Below are 21,494 nucleotides of genomic sequence, written 5' to 3' on the forward strand. Positions count from 1 at the left end.
TTTATCCTATGGAGCTTTAGAAATATTTTCCCCCACTTTTAATTATTATCGCCGTCCACTTTCCCATACTGCTAAGTCTTGTACTCACAGTTTCTTTGTCCACATCATTCTTCAGCAGTACCTCCTTAAGCATTTCACTATACCTCTGAGGTTTCTATTCAGTTAGACTGGATACCCTCCTCCTGTGACTGGGTCTTTTGTACCAGACAGAGTGGGGAGAACTGATTATGTGTTGTTATCCCCTCCGACTCCATTCGTAGAGTGCCATCCGAGCCCACCAGGATACGTCCCAGCATCGGTGCGTTCTGGGGTGTAGGTCTTTGTTCTCCTGCATTGGAGCGCCGGCCCTTCTGTCAACCACTTCTTCGTTGTTCTCGCCACCCTTGGTTCTGGTCCTGTCCCGCGAGGCCCATTTAGTACATCCAATCTGTGGTCTCCTGTGGTGTCATATAAAAGTAGACCTTGCCTTTATACTGTATTCGAAGCCGGGCAGGAAACATCAGGCTGTATTCAATGTTAAGGTCTCTAAGCCATCTTTTCACCCCCAAGAAGTCATTTCTAAGATCTTGCACTTTCCTGGTATAGTCCGGGTATATATTAATGTCACAATCTTCATACTTGGGCAGGCCATGAGTAGGTACGTAATGCAGGATAGCATCTCTGTCTCTAAAATTAAATAGATGGGCAATAATAGCTCTAGGAGGAGCTCCTGGTCTCGGTGGGGGCCCCAAGGCACAATGAGCTCTTTCTATGGCAAACATTTCGGACAGTTTGAAATTCGTGAGCGCCGACCCTACCCATTGTTCAAGAAAAAGATCTACCGCGGGCCACTCCGCTTTTTCTGGAAAACCTAGAAATCTGAGGTTATTCCTTCTCGATTTCTCTTCAGCGTCTTCTGCTCTCTCTTCTAGGCGGTTGGACTGGACTTGGATCAGGGACACCGTTGTGCGCAGTGTCTGGACTTCTTCTTTCAACGGGCCCAACTCTCCTTCTGTGCTAGTGACTCGGTCCGCCTCTTTCCGCAAGTCTAATCTCAAGTGGTTAATATCCATTGCCACAGTGTCCATTTTTGTTTCATGCGCTACTCTGGAGTCTCTGATGCTTCTAGGATCTCTGTTTTAGCTTGCGCCATAGTACTGTGATGCGACGTTTGTTAAGGTTCTCTTCTATTGTGCTCGGATGTTGTTGGGCCTGGTACTGTATATTGCAATATTTTGTTGGCCTGCGCTCCTCTTGTCAGCTTATCCTTGCCCATATTCCGAACATACAAGGGGCCGCGGATGTAACCTTTTAACTCAATATATTCTCCGGCCCGGGGACAGGAGCAGCCAGGGTCCCCAACAGGGCGATGCTATCAGTCGTCTTCCAGTTTGTATTCTACCCCCTCTTATTAGTTATGTACCTCTCACCGGGAGACTCTCCAATTCCTCAACAAGACTAATGGAGGAACCAGCCCAAATGCGACTCATTAATATGTGTTACCACGTGGCCTGCATTATCTCGCATGTTGCAATAGCTCGTAATGGACCTGACATGTGATATCTGCCCCGTGATTGTGCAAATGTTCCAATATGTCCAGGTTACACCTGGGAGCCCACCCCGGACAGCCGCTCCCGGCACTCCTCACCAGCTTTATGGCAGGAATGGATCTTGCGCCCAAGCAGCGCCTGCCCGGTCTTCCTACAATCAGGGCCCAGGGGGTCGTGCCCTCAGCTGTTCTGGGCCTCCCAGAGACATTTCTGCACCCATTCCTAAGATTTTAATGCAGTTGGGCCTCTAGTAGCTGAGCACAGGTTGTTATGCTCTGGCGGTTCCACCCATCCACTCTTTCCGCTGGGGCCTATAAATCTTCGGCCACTCCTCACACACTACGGGTGGGCTCCGGCAGCGTTACACGTCTCGGGGGACTTCCCCGCGAAGTTGCCTCGTCTCACGGGGGACACCAGTCCTTTCAGGGCCCTCGATCAGGGTTTCAACTCCCTCTGGGATCTTCTTTAATTCGAAATTCGGGAGCAGGTAGGTAGCCCGTCTCGCCGCCGAGGTTTCAATCGGCCAGCTCTGGGCTCTGGCAGAGTCGCACGCACCGCAGGCCTCCCAGCGAAGCTACCTCGACGTGCTGGGGCCCCGCTCCACACAGGGCCCTCAATCCAGGCTCCGATGTCTTCTGGGGCCTTCACTAAATTAGCCGCGAGGGACAGGTGCGCCATTTAAAAGTCAGGCAGGCCGCCTCGCCCCCGGAGTCCCGAACAACTATTTCCCCGTCTCTGTGCTCCAGTGGCCCCCGTTTCTTACTCTTTTTACGAAGGGGACCTTCTGCCACTCTTTTCACCCTCGGGATGGTGTCCGTTCCGTCAGGATTATTGAAGGATCACTTCATCTGGGGCAGGAGCTCCAACACAACGCGTCTAGCCAGCCATGCTGTTAGGCCACACCCCCCCATGTGTTCAATAGTTGTGCTGCTATCAGCCCATCATCAGCAGGTGTCAGTCAAGGAGCTTTGCTAGACAAGGCAGGCATCATATAGCTTTGTGAAGAATAAAGTATACAAACAGGATAACTGACAAATTCAAGTCCTCCTCTTCGATTTGGCAGTTTAGGTTTTCTGGCCAAGTTTGTAGGGTGGCCAAGTTTGATGAGATATGGGTATTGTTTTAAATGAATATGTATATTCCTGCACATTCATAAGGCTGATTTCCTGGGTGATGTTTGTGTAATGTTGTACTGTAAGTGTCGCACTTACCAGAAGGTAAATTATCCAAAGGGTTGCAGATGTTGTCCATGATAGATGTATAATGAGAAGCCTTGTTGTCACCCAGTGGTTATGAGTCTTGAAAATAACAGTAGGGTGTGAACATGTCATTCCTAAACAGCTCTTTATTTAAAATATGCAATGGTGGACCCAGGTAGCCCAGACTAGGAGTGAGGTTGTTATTTTAATGTCTTTGATGTACAAGATAGATTTGTTGATCCAGTCACTTCTGGTGATACTGTATAGCTTGCCAAATTTTGCTAGCCCTTTATTGGTCACTAAAGGTATGGCTGGTTCTGCTCTGGACTTCAGAATCTAGTTGTTGAATGAGTTAATAATGGAACTAGGAATATTAAAGAAGCTTTGTGCTTAACCCAAGAGGATACCAACTAATATGTAGGCAAAATAAGTCATAGGAATGCTTGAATAAGTCCTGATACATGCTAAAATATGGAAAGCAGACCCTAATAAAGGTACTTCAGGAAGTATTTTACATGTTGAGATTGTGGTGTATTCTGGTCCACAGAAAGTTTGAAATAGTTCTATTGAGGTCTCTGTAAACTGGGAGAGGTAGTCTAGAACAGATGTGTAGCACCTTTGCGGTAGCATCACCTAAATAGTGTCCAAATGGCCCCACTACTAAACGATTTTCACTGCAGGGCTGTCTGATCTCACATAATCTTCTCACCATCCTCAAGAAACAAGGTAGGAAGCCAAAGTCTTAGATCTCCTCTGTACTTTATCTTTTTAAAAACTCACAACCTACTGGAAGACATGAGACGTACTGGCCTTTAGCCACTGTTGGATCTCTCTGCAATTGTCACAGGACAAGATTAAGACCAAATTTGGGGATAACCTGGATCTCTTAGCACTCTGTGCAACCTGGCCTCCCCAAACAGACTACCTAAATAGATCACATCTCACAATAGGCAACACTAAAGCATCTGGTGATGACAAAACCTGCAGATCATCAACCCAGTATTCATGGACCCCATCACATGAATCACAGATAAACAATTTTCTCAATGCACAAACAACCATTTCCGTCCACCAATGTACTATTCATATCTGCAACCTACTCAGTAATCACACTAAAGAACCCATGCTTCCCTGAATTGTATAACTTCCTTTTCAATTTTACACTAGCTATGGACAATCCCATACTATTTAACTTGTTTCTCATAAAATCATAATACAAATTTCTTGAACTTAAAAAAAAACTAGAAGTATCCATCATAAACTAAAGATACAGTAGTATATGTCAACCACAGGACACCTGCCAAGAAAACAGGCCATGAAAAATAGCACAGACTATTAGTGGTTGACCACACATTCGAAAACAGGTGTATCCAGAATCACCAGCTGCAGCGCAAAAATCCTCATATGAGTGTTTTGCAAGCTGCCACCAAAAATATTATTACTCTAGTGCAAAGCGTTTGATTCCTGAATCAAAAACAACCAACAGGAACATGGAAACCACGATTGCTTGATGGGGTAACCGATTGCCTCCTAACAAACTATACAACTGTAGAGCATGATAAAGCGAATTCCACATAACTCTCTGTGCCATCTTCGACGTAAAGAGCCCTACTGCCCCATCGCCCGAGACTTTACATTATAATAACTATACTCTTATAGTAACAATCCATATGGAAGGCAAGTAGTGAGCTATAACATCTAACTATTAGTTGTGAGTCTGTCCCCAACCTTCATATGCAATCATAAATACAGCTGTCCAACGCAGGCAGATAATGACCATGGTGAAGTTAAAAGAGGTCCAAGGATGTATTGATAAGAACACGCGTGCTCAAACATGACCCAGAGTTTATGGAGGAGATAATTATGCATAAGACTGGCTACATGCTGTCCTAATATGTTGGGATCCTGAAGCAAGTATACGCATTCATGATAAGCAGGTCATCAGAGACTAAGCACAAGCAGATAGAACAGATGAAACCTAGCTAAGTAACCTTTGACTAGAATGCTATTACCGGTGACATGAGAATAAGATTTGTATTGGGAATGTCTAGACAGAACTGAAAATACCAATAAAGTCTGTTTAAAAAAAAAACCAGAGACTAAGCACATACACTCAACACTATAAGGAATATGCTACTTACCAGTATGCATCTGTTCTTGGCATGTAGAGCTGCAGATCTACACACTTTTGCATAGATCGCCATCTGGTGTTGGGCCCGGATGTTTGCAGTTTGTTTTTCCTCTTGGCAAGTCTTTGGAAGTCACGAGGTCGGTGACTCCTCCCTTGGTTCGTATTGCGCATGGGCTTCGGCTCCATCCTCAGATTGTTTTTCGCCAACAGGGAAAGATGGAGCGTAGTAATAACAGTGAAGAAACCCATGTGTGTTGTATCTAAATAAGATAGACTGGAACAGATACAGGTAGCCGGGGAGGCTGGTGGGCGTGTGTAGATCTGCAGCTCTACATGCCAAGAACAGATGCATACTGGTAAATAGATTATTCCGTTCGAGGCATATGAGCTGCAGATTACACACTTTTGCATAGACTATATAGCAGTTCCTAACCTTAGCGGCGACCACCGGTATCTGTTGCAGTGGTTTGAAATAGTGTTTTTAGTACAGCCTGGCCCACACTAGCTTGTTGCTTGGTTTGCACATCTACACAGTAATGTTTAGTGAAAGTGTGCGGTGTTGACCATGTAGCTGCCTTGCAGATATCATCTAATGGGATGTTCCCTAGAAAAGCCATAGAAGCCCCTATCTTTCTTGTAGAGTGGGCTTTAGGGGGAACAGATAGCGTGCGTTTTGCTTTGTGGTAACAAATCTGTATGCATTTTACAATCCACCTAGCTATCCCTGATTTAGAGATGGGGTTGCCTTTATGAAGTGGAGAGAAAGAGAAACAATTGCTTTGTCTTCCTGAAAGGTTGTGTTCTCTGGATATAGTAAAGCAAGGCCCTTTTAACATCCAGTGTGTGTAGAGCCCTTTCTGCAACAGTTTGAGGTTGCGAGAAAAAAACGGTAATTCTACCGATTGGTTTAGATGAAAGGGTGAGATGACTTTGGGTAGGAATTTTGGGTTGGTACGTAGGACAACCTTGTTCGGGTGCATTTGGAGAAAAGGTTCTTGTAAGTGCTTGTATTTCACTGACCCTTCTAAGGGAGGTGATGGCTACAAGGAAAGCGGTTTTCCATGTGAGGAATTGCAGTTCGCGCATTTATGCAAGGGTTCAAAAGGCGGTCCCATTAGCCTTGTGAGCACTATATTTAAGTTCCACACAGGTGAGGGTGGCACTCTGTGGGGAATTATTCGTTTTAGGCCTTCCATGAAGGCTTTAATGGCAGGCACTCTGAAAAGTGATAGGTGCTGTCTGTTTTGTAAGTAAGCGGCAATTGCTGCGAGGTGTAGCCGAATGGATGTATATGCTAGGTTACATCTTTGTAGGTGTAGTAAGTAGCATATGATGTGCTGTATGGATGCGTCTAGAGGGTTGATTGTGTTGTTATGGCAATAAACAACAAATCTTTTCCACTTGGCAGCGTAGCAGGCTCTAGTGGTAGGACGTCTAGCTTCTCTGATAACATTCATACAGTCGGGGGGGGAAGGTTAAGGTATCCGAATTCTAGGATTTCAGGAGCCAGATCGCAAGGTTGAGCTGAGCTGGGTCCGGGTGTCTGAGCTCTCCATGGTTCTGGGTTAGGAGGCATGGTGAGAGGTGTCATTTTTGGTGTGGCACTACTGAGAGTTCCAGCAGCGTGGTGTACCATGGTTGTCTGGCCCATGTTGGAGCTACTAGAATGAGTGTAAGGGAGTGCTGTGTAGCTTTCGCACCACTAATGGAATTAGTGGGAGAGGTGGAAAGGCGTATGCAAATTTGCCTGACCAGTTCATCCATATCGCATTGCCTTTGGACAATGGGTGTGGGTATCTGGCGGCGAAGCTTGGGCATTTTTTGTTTTTGTGGGTGGCGAATAGGTCTATCTGTGGATGCCCCCACATCTGAAAGAACGGGTGAAGAACCTGCGGGTGAAGTTCCCACTCGTGGATCTGCTGCGTCTGTCTGCTGAGCAGATCTGCCATGGTGTTTTGGACTCCTGGGACATGCTGGGCTAGGAGAAAGATTTTGTGTGGAATTGCCCATCTTCATATGCTCTGTGCTAGTTGAGAGAGCTGTGGAGAGTGTGTGCCGCCTTGTTTTTGGATGCAGTACATGGCGGTCATGTTGTCTGTGCGGATAAGGACTGCCTTGCCTAAAATCAGTGTGTGAAAGGATTTTAGGGCTAGAAAGATTGCCAGTAACTCCAGATGATTGATGTGGAGTAACTTTTGTTGCGGCGTCCATGTGCCCTGCACTGTGAGGTGTAGTAGATGAGCTCCCCAGCCGGAGAGCGATGCGTCTGTTGTCAGGATTATTTGTGGAACCGGGTCCAGGAACGGTCGACCTCTGGAAAGATTTATGGTGTTCCACCACTGCAGAGAGCGATGGGTGCGACCGTCTACCAACACCAGATCTGTCAGTTGCCCCTGGGCCTGGTTCCATTGGCGCGCTAAGCACTCTTGGAGTAGACGCATCTGGAGTCTTGCATGAGGCACTATGAAAATGCAAGAGGCCATCATCCCTATCAGTTGCATAAACACTCTTGCTGGGAGGGAGTGTTGAAGTATGAATTTTTGACGCAAAGCCTGAATGCTTGCAATCCTGGCCGGATTGGGGTAGGCTATGGCTTTTGAGGTGTCTATGGTGGTACCGAGGTATTGCTTTATGTGGGATGGTGTTAGCTGGGACTTTTGGTGGTTCACTGTGAAGCCTAGTTGATGAAGTAGTTGGATTGTAGTGGCGGTGTGGTGTACACATTGGTTGTAGGACGCGGCTTTTATCAGCCAGTCGTCCAGATACGGGAAGACGTGAATGTGCTGTCTTCTGAGATGTGCCGCCACTACTGCTAGGCACTTGGTGAATACCCGTGGTGCTGTTGTGACCCCGAATGGGAGCACTTTGAACTGGTAGTGTTGCCCGTCCACTACGAATCTGAGGTACTTTCTGTGGGCATGGTGGACCGGAATGTGGAAGTATGCGTCTTTCAAGTCCAGTGTGGTGAGAAAGTCGTTCTGGGAGAGGAGCGGAAGTACCTGCTGTGTTACCATGTGAAAATGGTCCGAATGTATGTATGTGTTTAGAGGCCGGAGATCTAAGATAGGTCGTAGAGTCTCGTCTCTTTTTGGTATCAGAAAATATAGGGAGTAGACCCCTACATTTTGCTGATCGTAGGGGACCTGTTCTATTGCGTGTTTTTGTAGGAGGGAGATTACCTCTTGTTTTAGTAACGTGGAATGTTCTTGTGACATTGGGCGTTGCCTGGGTGGAATGTTGGGGGGGTAGATGTAAGTTCTAGGCAGTACCCTGAACGAATAATTTGGGTCACCCACTTGTCTGATGTAATGGACTCCCAGACGTGAAGGAAATTTTGTAGTCTGCCCCCGACCGGAGTGGGATGGTCTGGGGGGAGCAGGGGAAAGTCATTGGGTAGGCGGTGTGGCAGAACGGGCGGTATTTGTTTTGCCTCTGCCTTTATTGTTATTGCCTCTATAGCCGCCTCTTTAATAACCTTTTGTGAAGGTGGACCGAGGAGGGGATTTGTAGGACGTGGACGCGCTATCTGAGTAGTAGCCTCTGCCCGTGCTCCGAAAGGAAGAGCGGCGAAAGGAGCGCCTAGGAGGGTGTGACTGTAGGGCTCCCATACATTTTGCCGTATCTGTGTCTTTTTTCATCTTCTCGAGGGCCTCATCTATCTTTAGACCGAATAAATGTTCCTGATCGAATGGATGGTTTAATATGGAGGCTTGTACCTCAGGTTTAAAGCCTGAAACTCTCAGCGAAGCGTGTTGACGGAGTAGGACACTGGTGTTCATGGCCCTGGAGGCTGTGTCTGCTGCGTCTAAGGCACAGCGTATAGAGGTATTAGTTATGGTCTTACCCTCTTGAATTAATTCATTGGCCCGATTTTTATATTTATCTGGGAGATGGTGCATGATGGTTTTTAGTTCATCATAATGCGCTATGTCGTATCTGGCCAATAGCGCTTGAGTGTTCGCGATACGCCATATATTGGCTGCCTGTGAAGCAGTGCGTTTTCCTGACGCGTCCAGGAGCTTTGATTCTTTGTCAGGTGGTGGTGCTTCGTCTGACGCCTGAGAATTTGATCTCTTTCGTGCGGTGGATACCACTAGGGAATCCAGTGGCACTGGCCCTTTGATGTAGGCAGGATCTGTTGGGGCAGCTTTATACTTTTTCTCTATGCGTGGGTTTAGGACCCTAGCCCTGACTGGGTCTTTAAAAACCTCTGGCGCATGTTTTATTACCCCTTTGAGCATAGGTAGTATAGCAGTAGACCTATGTGCAGTATCAAAGGTGTCTATGAGGAAATCTTCCTCTGGGTCAGTGTGTAGCTCTACCCCGTGATAATGTGCCGCCCTCTGAAATAGGTGGTGAAAACCTAGTGAGTCTTCTGGTGGAGATGGCCTGGATGGATAGAGGTCATCTTGTGGGACATCTGGAATGTCTGGATTATTATAATCATCCCAGGGGTCTGGGGATCCTGTAGGGGTGGGGTCTTGTGGCACATCTGCTGGGTCGTAGTATGGGTCCCCCTGATCATCATGGTCTGGAGACGGGGTCGGAGAGCGATGAGGCAGGGGTGGAGAAGGTGGAGGGGGTGGAGGTGAAGAGGGTGGAGGAGGTGGGGAAGGCACTCTGAAAGGGGAAGTAGCACAGTCCTTCCTCTGTGGAGGTGGAGCTGGTTTGTCCAAATGTCTCTTTTTAGAAGACAGTGCCAAATGTCCAGTTTTTGGATCCTTGGTAAGTGTCTTTTGCAAAGGATCCGGTGTAAAAAGTTCTTGCGACACTGGTTGTTCGGTCGGCGCCGACGTTTTCGGGGCCGACGGCTTCGTAGGCTTGTCTGTGCCGTGCTTTTTGGGAACCTCCGATATTTTGTTCGGTGCCGAGACAGGCTTCGACGCGGGAGTGTCGGTGCAGAGGGCCTTATGATGTTTGGTCGGCACCGAGAGGCTGGGCTTTGGTGTGGAGCTCGATGTCGAGGTAGAGGCTGATCTTTTCTTCGGTGCCGAAGGGTGTTTTTCGGCACCGCTGGCAGGCTGGCTCGAGCCCGAGCCGCCGGAAGGCTTACTGGCTTCGTCACCGGGCCCGAAGGTGGGGTGTTCGAAGCAGTGTCTTTGGTCTTGCCTAGGCCCGAAGGCGTGACCGAAGCCTTTTTGGGTGTGGGCGCGGGTGTGGGAGGGGGTATTTTACTCACAACCCTCTGCGCTGGGGTGATGTTCTCCACATCCGAGTCGTCTGCTTCGGAAGCACTGACGAGGTCCTCTTCGGTGTGCTGGTGTCCCGGAGCTTAGACGACGTCCCCGAAGAGGTCGACCGGAACGGAAGTCGAGGAGTGCGCCATTTTCCCGCTGGCCCTTCGATCTCGAATAGTCTTTTTGGATCTAAAAGACTTGCAGGCGGGACAGTCTCGAGCCTCGTGTTCAAGGGAGAGGCAGAGGTTGCACACCTCATGAAGATCGGTGTGGGGGAATTTGGACCCACATCGAGGGCACTTCTTGAATGGAGTTCTTTCCATCAGCCGGGACCGGAGCCTGGATAGGCCCGAAGGCAGCCGTCGATGACTGGAATCGAAGGTGCGTCGAAGAAGAAGGTGATTGAGGAGATCAGTATCTAAACAATACCGCGGAGAGCGAGGATTCCGCTTCGATCGTCGAACTGGAATATTCGGAACCGGAGTGCGAAGTATTACATCCGAGACCGATGGCGGAAAAAAACAATCTGAGGATGGAGCCGAAGCCCATGCGCAATACGAACCAAGGGAGGAGTCACCGACCTTGTGACTTCCAAAGACTTTACAAGAGGAAAAACAAACTGCAAACATCCGGGCCCAACACCAGATGGCGATCTATGCAAAAGTGTGTAATCTGCAGCTCATATGCCTCGAACAATAGATTATTAGGAACTTGTAAACGCCTTGAGATATGAATGTAGCAAAAGAAATATGCTTTTTAATAATTTTTTTAAATTATTGCTTCTGGTCACTAATTGATCATGACCCTATCTTAATAACAATTAAGGAACACATAAGAGTTAATGCTTGAGCTAATTGGAGGTTTAAACTGGACGAGAGGATGAAATACTTTCAGCAGAACAAAAGCTCAGCTAACAATGATGTAGTAGCCAAGGCAACACTTAAGCCATAACGAAGGCAAATGTATGATACAGAAGAGGCATTTTGTATTATTACTATGGAATACTACTGTGAGATAATAAGATTCTGGTGGAGCAGGATTGAATTATGAATCCACTGGTAATGGCAACCTCCCAGCTGAAGAGAAGCCCCAGAGTTACAAATTTTACAAGGAAGCAGAAAGGTAAATCATGTAATGGATCGAAAATCATGGCTAGCTGAATAGTGAAAGAAGTTAGTCAGAAGTGGAAAAACTAAAGATCCCATAAAAGTAAATACTGAACCAATATTAGCTCCACAGAGAGAGGTACACAACTACTGAATATTACTATCTCGATGTATTTCCCAGTTCTATAAACGGTCATACCGGGATCTGGAAGAGATGGACTAAATGTTTTATTACCACTCTGGTATGGATATTTCATTTCATGTAAATAATATGGAGCAGAATATGGAGCAGCTAGGTATATCATGAATTGTTTGGTAAGTCCCCTTTTAAGAAACACACCGGATCAGTATGGCCAAGGGACTCGGTGTGCAGCCCTGAATGCCCATGCTGGTGCCCAAATTGTTCATGTTTTACAATGAGCATATCGGGAAAGGAGAACTACCCTACCTCCCTTTGAGCACAGATCATGATCATGATTGTTGAAAACCTGAAAAGGTCTCACAGGAATGTAGAAGTTATAGTCTGCTTTCCATAATCAATACTGACCACCAAGACAAAAATATTTAAAAATACAAAATGACATTTCTGTCTGAAATAATACTTTATCAGTGTGACTTTGTTGTGGTGTCCTCTATGGTGCACCATCCAGGTAATGGTTGAGCAGAATAGGAATCATAGCCCATTACCCTAATGCTTGAGCATCATGTGGCCTCTAATTTTGTGTTATGTGTCAAATAATAGAAAGAGACGGAATATGCCAATGCTTTGTGTTGATGATATATCTCCTATATACTTAACCAGGGACACGAAACATACTACCAAACATACAAATTCAATTAATGGTACAACCAGAAACTAATCGGTTATCTCCATCCAGGACTCCTGAGGCAGAGGATGCTCATCCACCTTCAACTAGCCTTCCTTTAGCACAGATGAACCTTAGCCCTTCTTTGCATGTAAAGGTTAGGAATAGGATGGGATTACCAACCACAATTGTTGCAAGGTCATGCCGGATACTAGGGTGCTTCAAAGATTCTCAGCACACAAGTGCAGCACTAAATTCCAGACTCAACCCATTTTTGTAGTGGAAAGGGGAGGGGTAAAAAAAACACAAAGGTTGTGCTGATGAGAAAGGTATTGTCAATACGGCCTTGGATTCCAGGGCTCCACCAGTAAACTTTTTCTGGTTCCAAATGAGATGGGGCTTTCCCAACTTTAATAAAGTCTATGGGTGGCTGGTTTAACACCACTTCAAATTGATTAATTCAGCTCTCTCAGGGAAGTCTTAAACGGAGCCTACATATGAGTGCCTATTTATGGATCTCACTACCGGTTTCTGCAGTTAACCTGTCAGGGCAGGCATGGGAGTTGATATATCTCCTATTAAACATATCCAGAGCCCAGTGTAGTTTCTGAGAACAATGGACATGGCTCTTCATGTCCACCAGTATATATGATCCAATATCTGTATGACATGATTTCGAGCCCCCAGGAAAAAGCGACTCTTTGCGAACCATACTCAACATAAGGGGAAAATGGTACCCAGGCCTGAACAAGTTACTGGGCTTCAGAATCAACTAACGTGATGACAGTAAGACTTTCACTTATTAAGGTGAAAATCATCCTCGGGTAGATTTTGTGTCTAAAGGAGTTGACAAACGTCAAGGATCGTCTACCTTCTGTTGATCCAGTCCATCTTCTAAGGTCTTCTTCACTTCCAGGAAAAGGAATGCTTAACACCTTCACAAGGACCTCAGATACCCAGGCAAAGCCTATTTTAATAATAAGCCAAGTGCTGTAATAATAACTACATAAGGATGTGGGATACAGTGGGCTTTTTTGAAAGTCTGTGACCTCTTTATAGAGTATGACACCAGTAGATCAGACCAAGGTAAAAATATGGCAGCTTATCCACAGGTGTCAGTGGTCTCCAGAAGAATAGTGCCTGGAATAGTTCTCAGGATTCTTTGCAATACACTGCTTGACCAAGCAGAGGCATTTTACTTCTTATTGACTATATGCATTTAATGTCAGTGCTCCACTTGGACAGAGACTTGCATTAACAAGTATGAATCATACTTGCATTGTAACAAACTGGAACTCCCGCTCCTTAAGAGATAGAAGAAACCAGATGCTGGACAGAAAAGTGTTCATACACCTGATGTCCAAGTGGAAACCTTGCATCAGGGACTGATCTGTCTATCGGATGACTCACCCAACTCTGTAGAACTCCAGCCAGAGGCTAAACTTCAAAGCCATCCACCATCAGGTGCTTTCATGGAGGAGTTCAATCTGTGGACCAGATTTCCACTTTTGTCATGACTCAGAGTGACCTCACAGGAGAGGAAACAGAGGAAGCCACTAGAGCTGATGTGGGTAGGAAGTTTGAATTCCAGGTCTGCTGTACTGCTCTTGAATTTTCCCAATCTTTCATTCCCAGGATCACAGTCCCCTGCAAAACCAGTCCAGAGGAGACATTCCTTCCTGGAGATGGGCTTCACAGCAATGGGGTTTCTTGTAGAGGTGGGCCATTCTAGGCTTTTCATAAGGTTGTCCTTTTACATTCATAAATCTAGGGCTTCCAGAGCACAAAGGAGGTATGAAATCTGACAAACCTGGTCGCATTAACATCAGAAAAGGGACAGAGTCTGTTTTAAATGCAGTGGTGAAGGCAGATGCGAATTCTTTTTGCCTAGCTTTCCATGGAAAATAATGCGCAGGTCAGTGATTGCTTTCAGGTCTGCCATTTTTGGTAGGGAATGAATGTGTGCCGGGAGCCTATCAGCATAAAAATAGTTTCTTTATAAACTTTTGAAATAAATCAGATGAGCATGTTTTCTCATATGTGAGATGTAAACAAGCTTCTAAGGTTTTTCAAGCACTGGCAAGGAAACAGTGACTTATCAAGGAAGGCAATGTCATCAAAGTTAGTAATGTTACTGTGTTGGTCCCTATTAAGAGGGTGTACATTATCAAAGCTATAAATTTAAGACTTCTGATGTTTACATTGAAAAAGGTGATGTTTCACACATGTAAGAAGGCAATGACTTTTAAGGCAGTGTTTCATCTGCATTTTCTAGACCATGTAGAACGTATGTGAGGGAATATGTCTTTTGTAGTATGAGACTTCAATAAGAGAAACTAGAAGTGGCATTTGCAGTCAACTTTACAGTTCCTTTAGGAAGGCTTCTGTTCTGGTGCAGAGAGTGAGGAAGGTTTGATGTGCATTATTTCTTTGGGACGATGATGCTGAGGGGCTTCATAGCAGACGCAATTCTACTGGATATCCCTAATGCCATGGAATTACCACCTGAATCTGTTTACGAAACTTTTTATATCAGGTTTTACTTGCACATGCCATTGTTGTTAAAAAGCAAGCTGTAATCAAGCATTGGCAAAGGCAAAAGGTTTGAATTTAATGTGGTTAGGCACACAATATTTGAACGCTGGAGTGAGACACGAGGGAGTCACAGCAGGAGTGGACAGAGAGGGCTACAGTAGTAAAGTGCATCCTCATGCAGTTCAATGTAAGCACTGGAATGGAGGTGGAAAGATATACTTAAATGGCTAGCTGCATTACATGAGAACTACATACTCCACTTTGTTGAACCAAGACATGATTGACAGTCTCAGGCCAATGGGCAAGGAGGCTGATCGCAGAAAGGCAATTGTTGAAACCCAGATATCCAGAGCGTAGTCTATAAACACTGTAAGCAACTGGTCTGACATAAAAAGGGTAAAATCCTGTCAGAAATGAGATTTACCTCACTATTGTGAAGGAGTCTGGACAAACCTAAAGCACTTTAGCTATTCTATTTATGGATTGATTACATGAAAATATATACAATAATGAGACTAGAGCTGTAGTAGTATTAATGTGGTGCTTGGTTACGATAAACGTATGGTGTTAAATGTTTTGTAACTGCCCAGCCATAATGATAAAGATGTTAATCTTTCCAACTACAGACAGAGCAAATAGGTAAGTAAGGGTAACATGGACCGTTTGAAGAAGGGAGAGTCATCTACATAGAAAGAGGCAGTGCTACAATAAGCAGAACATGTTATCACTGATGGAAGTGGCTCCTGATTGTTTATGGACATTTGATCTGTATTTTTTTTTAAAGTCACTTTTTTATTAAATTTTCAAAAAGCTGAGGCAGTATATGTGTCGCATTGAAAGAGCGGATTTATTCTCCACAGCAACAAATGTTAAGTATCACTATGAGCACCCAAAACACTCATCACGATTTAACATGCACCACCTTTTTTCAGATATAGCCACACAATACAAATATCAGCCCACATCATGGTGTCTACACTCCCCCTTAATCATCCAAGCCAAAGAAACCTCTTGCGCCCATTCGACAGTATAGTGACCATCTAGAAGGTGGGACCTGCACTGATGTTTAGTACTCTCTATGTGTTAGGCAACTAAACAAACACAGCAACAATCTAACAGGGTATAAATGAGCTGGGATGCTACAGGACACGTATTTAATTGTTTAATTTCTGTTTTCAATCTAGAATCAATTAATCAATCTTGTGGCTCTCTTCAAGCCGATAAAAAAAGAGGATCTTACTGCAATATTGCTAATCTGATCTATAGAAATTGTGATTAAGTCCAGGGTGGCTTGTCTCAGTCAGTGCTTTGTTTCAATAAAGTGTTATCAAAAGGGTAAAAGAGGTAAAAAAAGGCACAGATCATTTGAGTGTTTGGAGATAAACCACCTTCATTTATTTTGCTTCTGTATGCATTTGTTATTGTAAAAAATGTAGCGAGGCCAGAGCAAACCACTCTAAAGTCCTGTAGAGTGCAGTTACCTCCAACTGCTGAATAGATTTATAGCAGAACAGCTGTTATGTCCAATCATAAAGTCCAAAAAGGCTTTATGATGATTGACATTTTTATTGGGCTTTTATCAACTAAAGGCATTAGCATTTGTAGCAGGATAAGAACAAGAATGGGTGGCATTCTGATATAGACATCGACAACTGTAGCAAATAAAAAGCAGGTAGCAATCTTTGGACACGTTTCAATTACAGTACATGCAAGAAACCAAGGTTCAGTACCTGCACAAACAATAGGTTATAAGTGAATTGCACTGGCTCACACTAACATAAAATGACAGAACCTTTCAGCTATCTGCTGCCATGTAAAATTGTCTCCCTATGTGTCCTAAAAGGATGAGGAGGACCTAATGAATAATAGGGTTGGGTTGCAAAACTTGGAAAAACTAACTAGGGGGTGCACAAGTGATGATAATGTAATGCTGCGAACCTGAATTGGCGGGGGGACGTCTTGTGATGGAGAGGGAGGATAGCCGGGGACCTGAGGCCTATAAATCTAACATGGTGATGGGGCGGATCTCTTCAGCCAGTTCCTTGTAATGTATAATCATAGTGTCCCAGGCAGCAGCAATAGTGCGCCGGCGTATACGACGGGCCTCCTCCGAACGCAGTGCAGAGCTTTCTGCTTCTCCCCATCTAAGTACTGCCATATGCCCCAGGGAGAGAGCTGGGGGTTGTTGGGCATTCCAGAGCAGTGTTAGTAGATGCTTGGCCAACAGGAGGGCGAGATTGGTGAAATGCACCCGTACCGTGATCTTTTTTGCCTGTAGAAAACACCTAAGGCAGTAGCCTCCCATGAATTTAATGTGTTGAGTTCTGTGACCATGATCAATGAAGCATGTACTGCATGCTAAAAACTTGCTATTTTAGAGCAGGACTGGAGCATGTTCCGGAAGTCAGCAACCTGGGTAAAAACATCTAAGACAAGTGAAATTGGCTGCGGATAACACGATTTAAATAAGAGGGTGTAAGTTAAGCCCTGTGAAGGATCAAATATTGGATATTTTTTAAACGCGCCTTCCTCAAAACAGTCTCAGGGGACTACAAGGCTTTAGACTTGGGGTTGTTTTGTTATTACTTTGACCTTGGTGGACAATTAGCCAGTAAACTTGTTATTGGATTTGGTGGATACTAAAATGCCAAAATCCCATATGGGTTAGCATCTATATCCGGATTGTAACCTGTAGGTATTACTACATTCAAGCTCATTTGATTTTTGTTGAATTGCCTATGTACCAATTGTAACAATGCTTACGCGCAGCGTGACATTCCATAAAATCAATAAAGTATGTTAAAAAAAAATTAAAATACAAGGTTTTAAACTACTCTGTGTCGTGAAGAGGTCTTGATAAGTCCTCCTTCTCGAGATGGTGAAGGTGAACCAACGAGATGTCTGTGCGTTCCCTATTAGATTTGTATAGCTAAGTGATGAGATGTTGACTTTCCCCCTTAAGGTATAGAGAACGTATCACTGCATGGGTAGGTGGTTCTTCATCCAGAGGTCCCATAATTATCAGCGTGTCACTAGCAATTGACCATATACGAAATATACATAGGAGAAAGTGGCTATATGCCGCATAGATAAACCAGAAATAATATGCAGCGACTAACCAATGCACTGTTGGGATGACTTAAGGCATCATTTGCTGTCTTACAAATAGATTTTGAATCTTTGGGGGTGGTCTGAATATGCAGCTATTTTGGTCTCTCTCTTTTTGCCAACTACAAGGGATCTTCAACCATTGACCTGAATCGGCATGTAATAGCGACAGGTGGGAAATTGGGCATATTGATTTGCAGCACTTTCTTTTTTTTTTTTTTTTTTTTTTACGAGAGGTGCATATTGCCAGGGATGCCCTCAACAACTATAATATTAGTTATTGTGTGCAAAAATACTTTGAAAGATATAGAGTGGCACAGAATGTTGACACAGCAGACCCTACTATGGGCAGGTGAGATCATGACAGCTGGCAGAAATGGAGGTATTTTGGGGATGGGACACATTAGGAATCTAGATCTGGGGAAGAGTAATCAGCAGCACAGTAATTCAAAAGTTTGCAGCCATAAGATTTAGGCTACTCAATTTCATTGTTCCTCTCAGAAACACATCCAACACAAATTAATTCCCATGTACAACTGTAGATAGTGTAGCCTTCTCAAGTCACTGTGGTCTTGTTTACATTATTAATGGTTTCATTATGTACCGAAATTTAATCAAGCCAAAAAAAAGAAAAATGTTTTAATAAAACAAAAAAAATAACAGTGGCGGTGCCAGAACGAAGTCACACACTACACTTCTTTAGGCCTTGCTTTATCCCATAGTTTAATAAAAAAAAGAATGGAGTTTGAAACCAATCCAGCACCTTAAATGTTCAGAGGACTACTGACCGTTGCCGTGTGACTGCATTTCCAGTCTCCTCTGTGTCTGATGTAAAGGAGTCCGAACTGTTATAACCATCTGCTGGGAAACCATACACAACATATCATGTAACATTAGGTCATTTGTACACAACACCTGTGTTTTTACATCCAACATAATGCATGATATAGATATCTCGAAGGCAGCATATGTGATTAATTTCCTTAATAAACAACCACCATTTTAATACACTTTTAAACTAGGAAAGCCTCCTCTCCACCCCAACCATCGCCCTTGCAATACACTTTAACACAAAAAAGTAGATAACTAAGCACAAAAGCTAACAGGTAGAACTATGACTGTGGTCAAGAATAAATCACATAAGCAATGCAAAATGCAATACATATAGAAAGCGCTCAGGCCAATGACCGGTTTATGACAGTGGAAGAGGGCTTTTGTGATAAATGGCACATCTAGACAAAGTGTGAATAAAATGCTTTGCTCTTCCATTTATTGATACAGTAGAGGCACTACTCCCTGGATAACAGCTTCAAGAGCTGATGACTATGAACAGATAATGAAGAGACATCACAGCCTGAGCCATAGTGATAAACATGTCTGTCCAACCCTTCATTTAGATTTTCCAAATTAGTGAACGTAAAGAGCAGTGCATTTACAATGAATAACCTTCTGTTTCACTAAGGTGAAAATATTTTTCCTGGTGAAAAAGGACTTCCCTTTTACTCACGTCTTGCCTATTCACCCATAGGAGTAGCCAGAAAAAGAAAAAAAAGCAACACTAAAAGAAAGTCTCTAACAGTGAGAGGGCAAAGAAACAGGCCTGACTCCTCCTAGAAGAGTTTCATTGTCCCTTATATCCACTCATCTATTAAGCCTTTTACAGACCTTCCACTTTCACCTTTCCATGCTTCTCTCTTTTTAGAGAATCTATCTATCCCATCATTCATTATTTCACCACTCCATCCATCCACGGGCTATTCCATTCATCGGTCTGTTCCCACATTAATCCATCCACGTTTCTGTCTTCCTTTTTAATGTTCAAAGCATTCCATTCATTTAATGACCTTATATGCACACAATTACCCATTATTCGACCTGTTCATCAAATCACTCTTCCACCTTTCTTATCCATTCTTATTACCCTTCATTTGTCCACACTTCCTTTCATCTAGCCTTTCACCTGCTGGACATTTCACCCTTCAATCCACCCATCCATCGTTTCACTTGTATCCACTCTTGCACCCTTTGTTTAGTCCTTTTTTACCCTTCCTTTCAACTTTCCTTCGTTCCATGATTCCTTCCCTCCTTTCACTATTGTTTTCCTTTCATCATTGCTTCCTACTTTACAGTTCAGTTCATACCAATCCTTCTTTCTTCACACCCTAATTTTTCTTTCTTATATTTCTCTCTCCGGCGCACTATTTTTGATACTCTGTCCTTTTACAATGTTTTTATAATTTCTTTGTCTCCTTCACTGAACTTGGTTCACTTAGTGGCTTCTGATCTCCACCCTCCATCTCTGCCCACATATTCCCTTAGAGAATTGTTAAGAGCTTTTTGATTGCAGAAAAAAGAAGCAGATCTAAACCTAAAAACATTTTAGTGGGATACAGACTATCAGGTGGTCAGTTCCGGGAAACCCCTACTGATCCTTAATTAACCAAATGCAAAGGAGCTACATTTCCCCAAGTGGCTCATACAGACTTCTTTTAAGGCATGTGTAGGCTTGAATGCCTGATAAGATTGGCAAAAATCCTACCTTTTGTGGGTTGGAAGTTAGGTTACTTGGAAATTTGGATGTGGCCCCCCCTAGTTTACATCTTTCAAGCCTCAAACAGCTGCAAAGGAATGGGCGAGATTTTTAAGTGCTATTATAGGGCCCTACAGTTTTCAGGGCCCGCTACAGAACAATTAGTATGGTTATTTGGCGAGCTTGCTAACAAATGACTTACAAAGAGGGTGAAGCACACCCCAGGAAGGCTGAAAGAGCTCAGATCCCCACAGAGATACACTGGGGAGGACTTCAACATTTGTGGACCTGTAGATGACAGACTAGGTCCATTGACCTAGTTTTAATTGTGATAATCCGAAATTCACTGACAAACTAAAGGCAGAGGATGGAAAGAAGCTGTTAATTGACCATAATCACATATCTTCGAAACACAAAACAATCTGCAGCCCTTCATCACTAAACTAAACTATATAGATGTCTAGACCAATATATATATATATATATATATATATATATATATATATATATATATATATATATATATATATATATATATATATATATATATATATATATATATATATATATATATATATATTCCCAAAAAGTGCCCGAAAGCTTGAGGCTGCTTTGTTGTTTAAATAAAGGTTTGTTGACCTCACTGCAGCTGTGTTGCGGCCTCAAGCTTTCGGGCACTTTTTGGGAATATTGTATGCGGCGAGTCCGAGCCGCAGAGGGATCGCGCAACCCAAGAGCGGATGAAGGGTCCAACCGAAGGAAACCTGCCTGTCGTGTTGGCGCTGCAGTAACACTCACTGAAAGCAGGCAAAGTCCCATCCTGAGCCTAATGGAGGGCTGTGAATTGTCCTGTAAAATGCTGTCAAGGCCAGAACCCACTGGAGGGATTTGAAAAGCACGAAATGACTACATCTCCCGACATGCATCTGAGCAATTACGAACATTGAGGCACACTGGAGGCCAATCAGATACAAGTATAAAGGGGAGTTGCAGTGTATGCGTTTAACTGGCATTTGACACGCGGTCTCTGAGGAAGGAGAAAGATTCTCCGAAATGCATTAGACCAAGGACGAAATTAAGGGATGCGAAGTTACCTGCTTTGTTGTTTAAATAAAGGTTTGTTGACCTCACTGCAGCTGTGTTGCGGCCTCAAGCTTTCGTGCACTTTTTGGGAATATATATATATATTCCAAATACAAGGACACCCACAATTGGAGACCCACTGGTAGCCTGGTTAACATCTTTATTTCACCAAGCAGCATCGCAAACAACTTAGTGAGCACAGCAAAGTTCAGCCACTTTTTTCTCCCCTACGTGTTTCGGGCATCCTGCTGCCCTTTGTCACGGGAATGGCATCTTGCGATCAGCAGCGA

At 44.1% G+C, this 21,494-nt stretch overlaps 1 protein-coding gene across 20 annotated transcripts in view; it reads right to left on the reverse strand.

Moving 5' to 3' along the window:
- Window positions 1-21,494, reverse strand: part of REPS1 (RALBP1 associated Eps domain containing 1) — an 894,243-nt gene that overhangs the window by 261,533 nt on the left and 611,216 nt on the right. For 13 of the 20 annotated variants that reach the window (XM_085612456.1, XM_085612465.1, XM_085612462.1 and 10 more), the window contains one exon: window positions 18,380-18,452. In XM_085612456.1, the coding sequence (XP_085468582.1) occupies window positions 18,380-18,452 (73 nt within the window). The remainder of the gene's footprint in view (window positions 1-18,379; window positions 18,453-21,494) is intronic. The other 7 variants (XM_085612466.1, XM_085612457.1, XM_085612451.1 and 4 more) reach the window with 1 other exon arrangement.

This window comes from Triturus cristatus, chromosome 6 (genome assembly GCF_964204655.1).
Source record: "Triturus cristatus chromosome 6, aTriCri1.1, whole genome shotgun sequence".
Taxonomy (NCBI): Eukaryota; Metazoa; Chordata; class Amphibia; order Caudata; family Salamandridae; genus Triturus; species Triturus cristatus.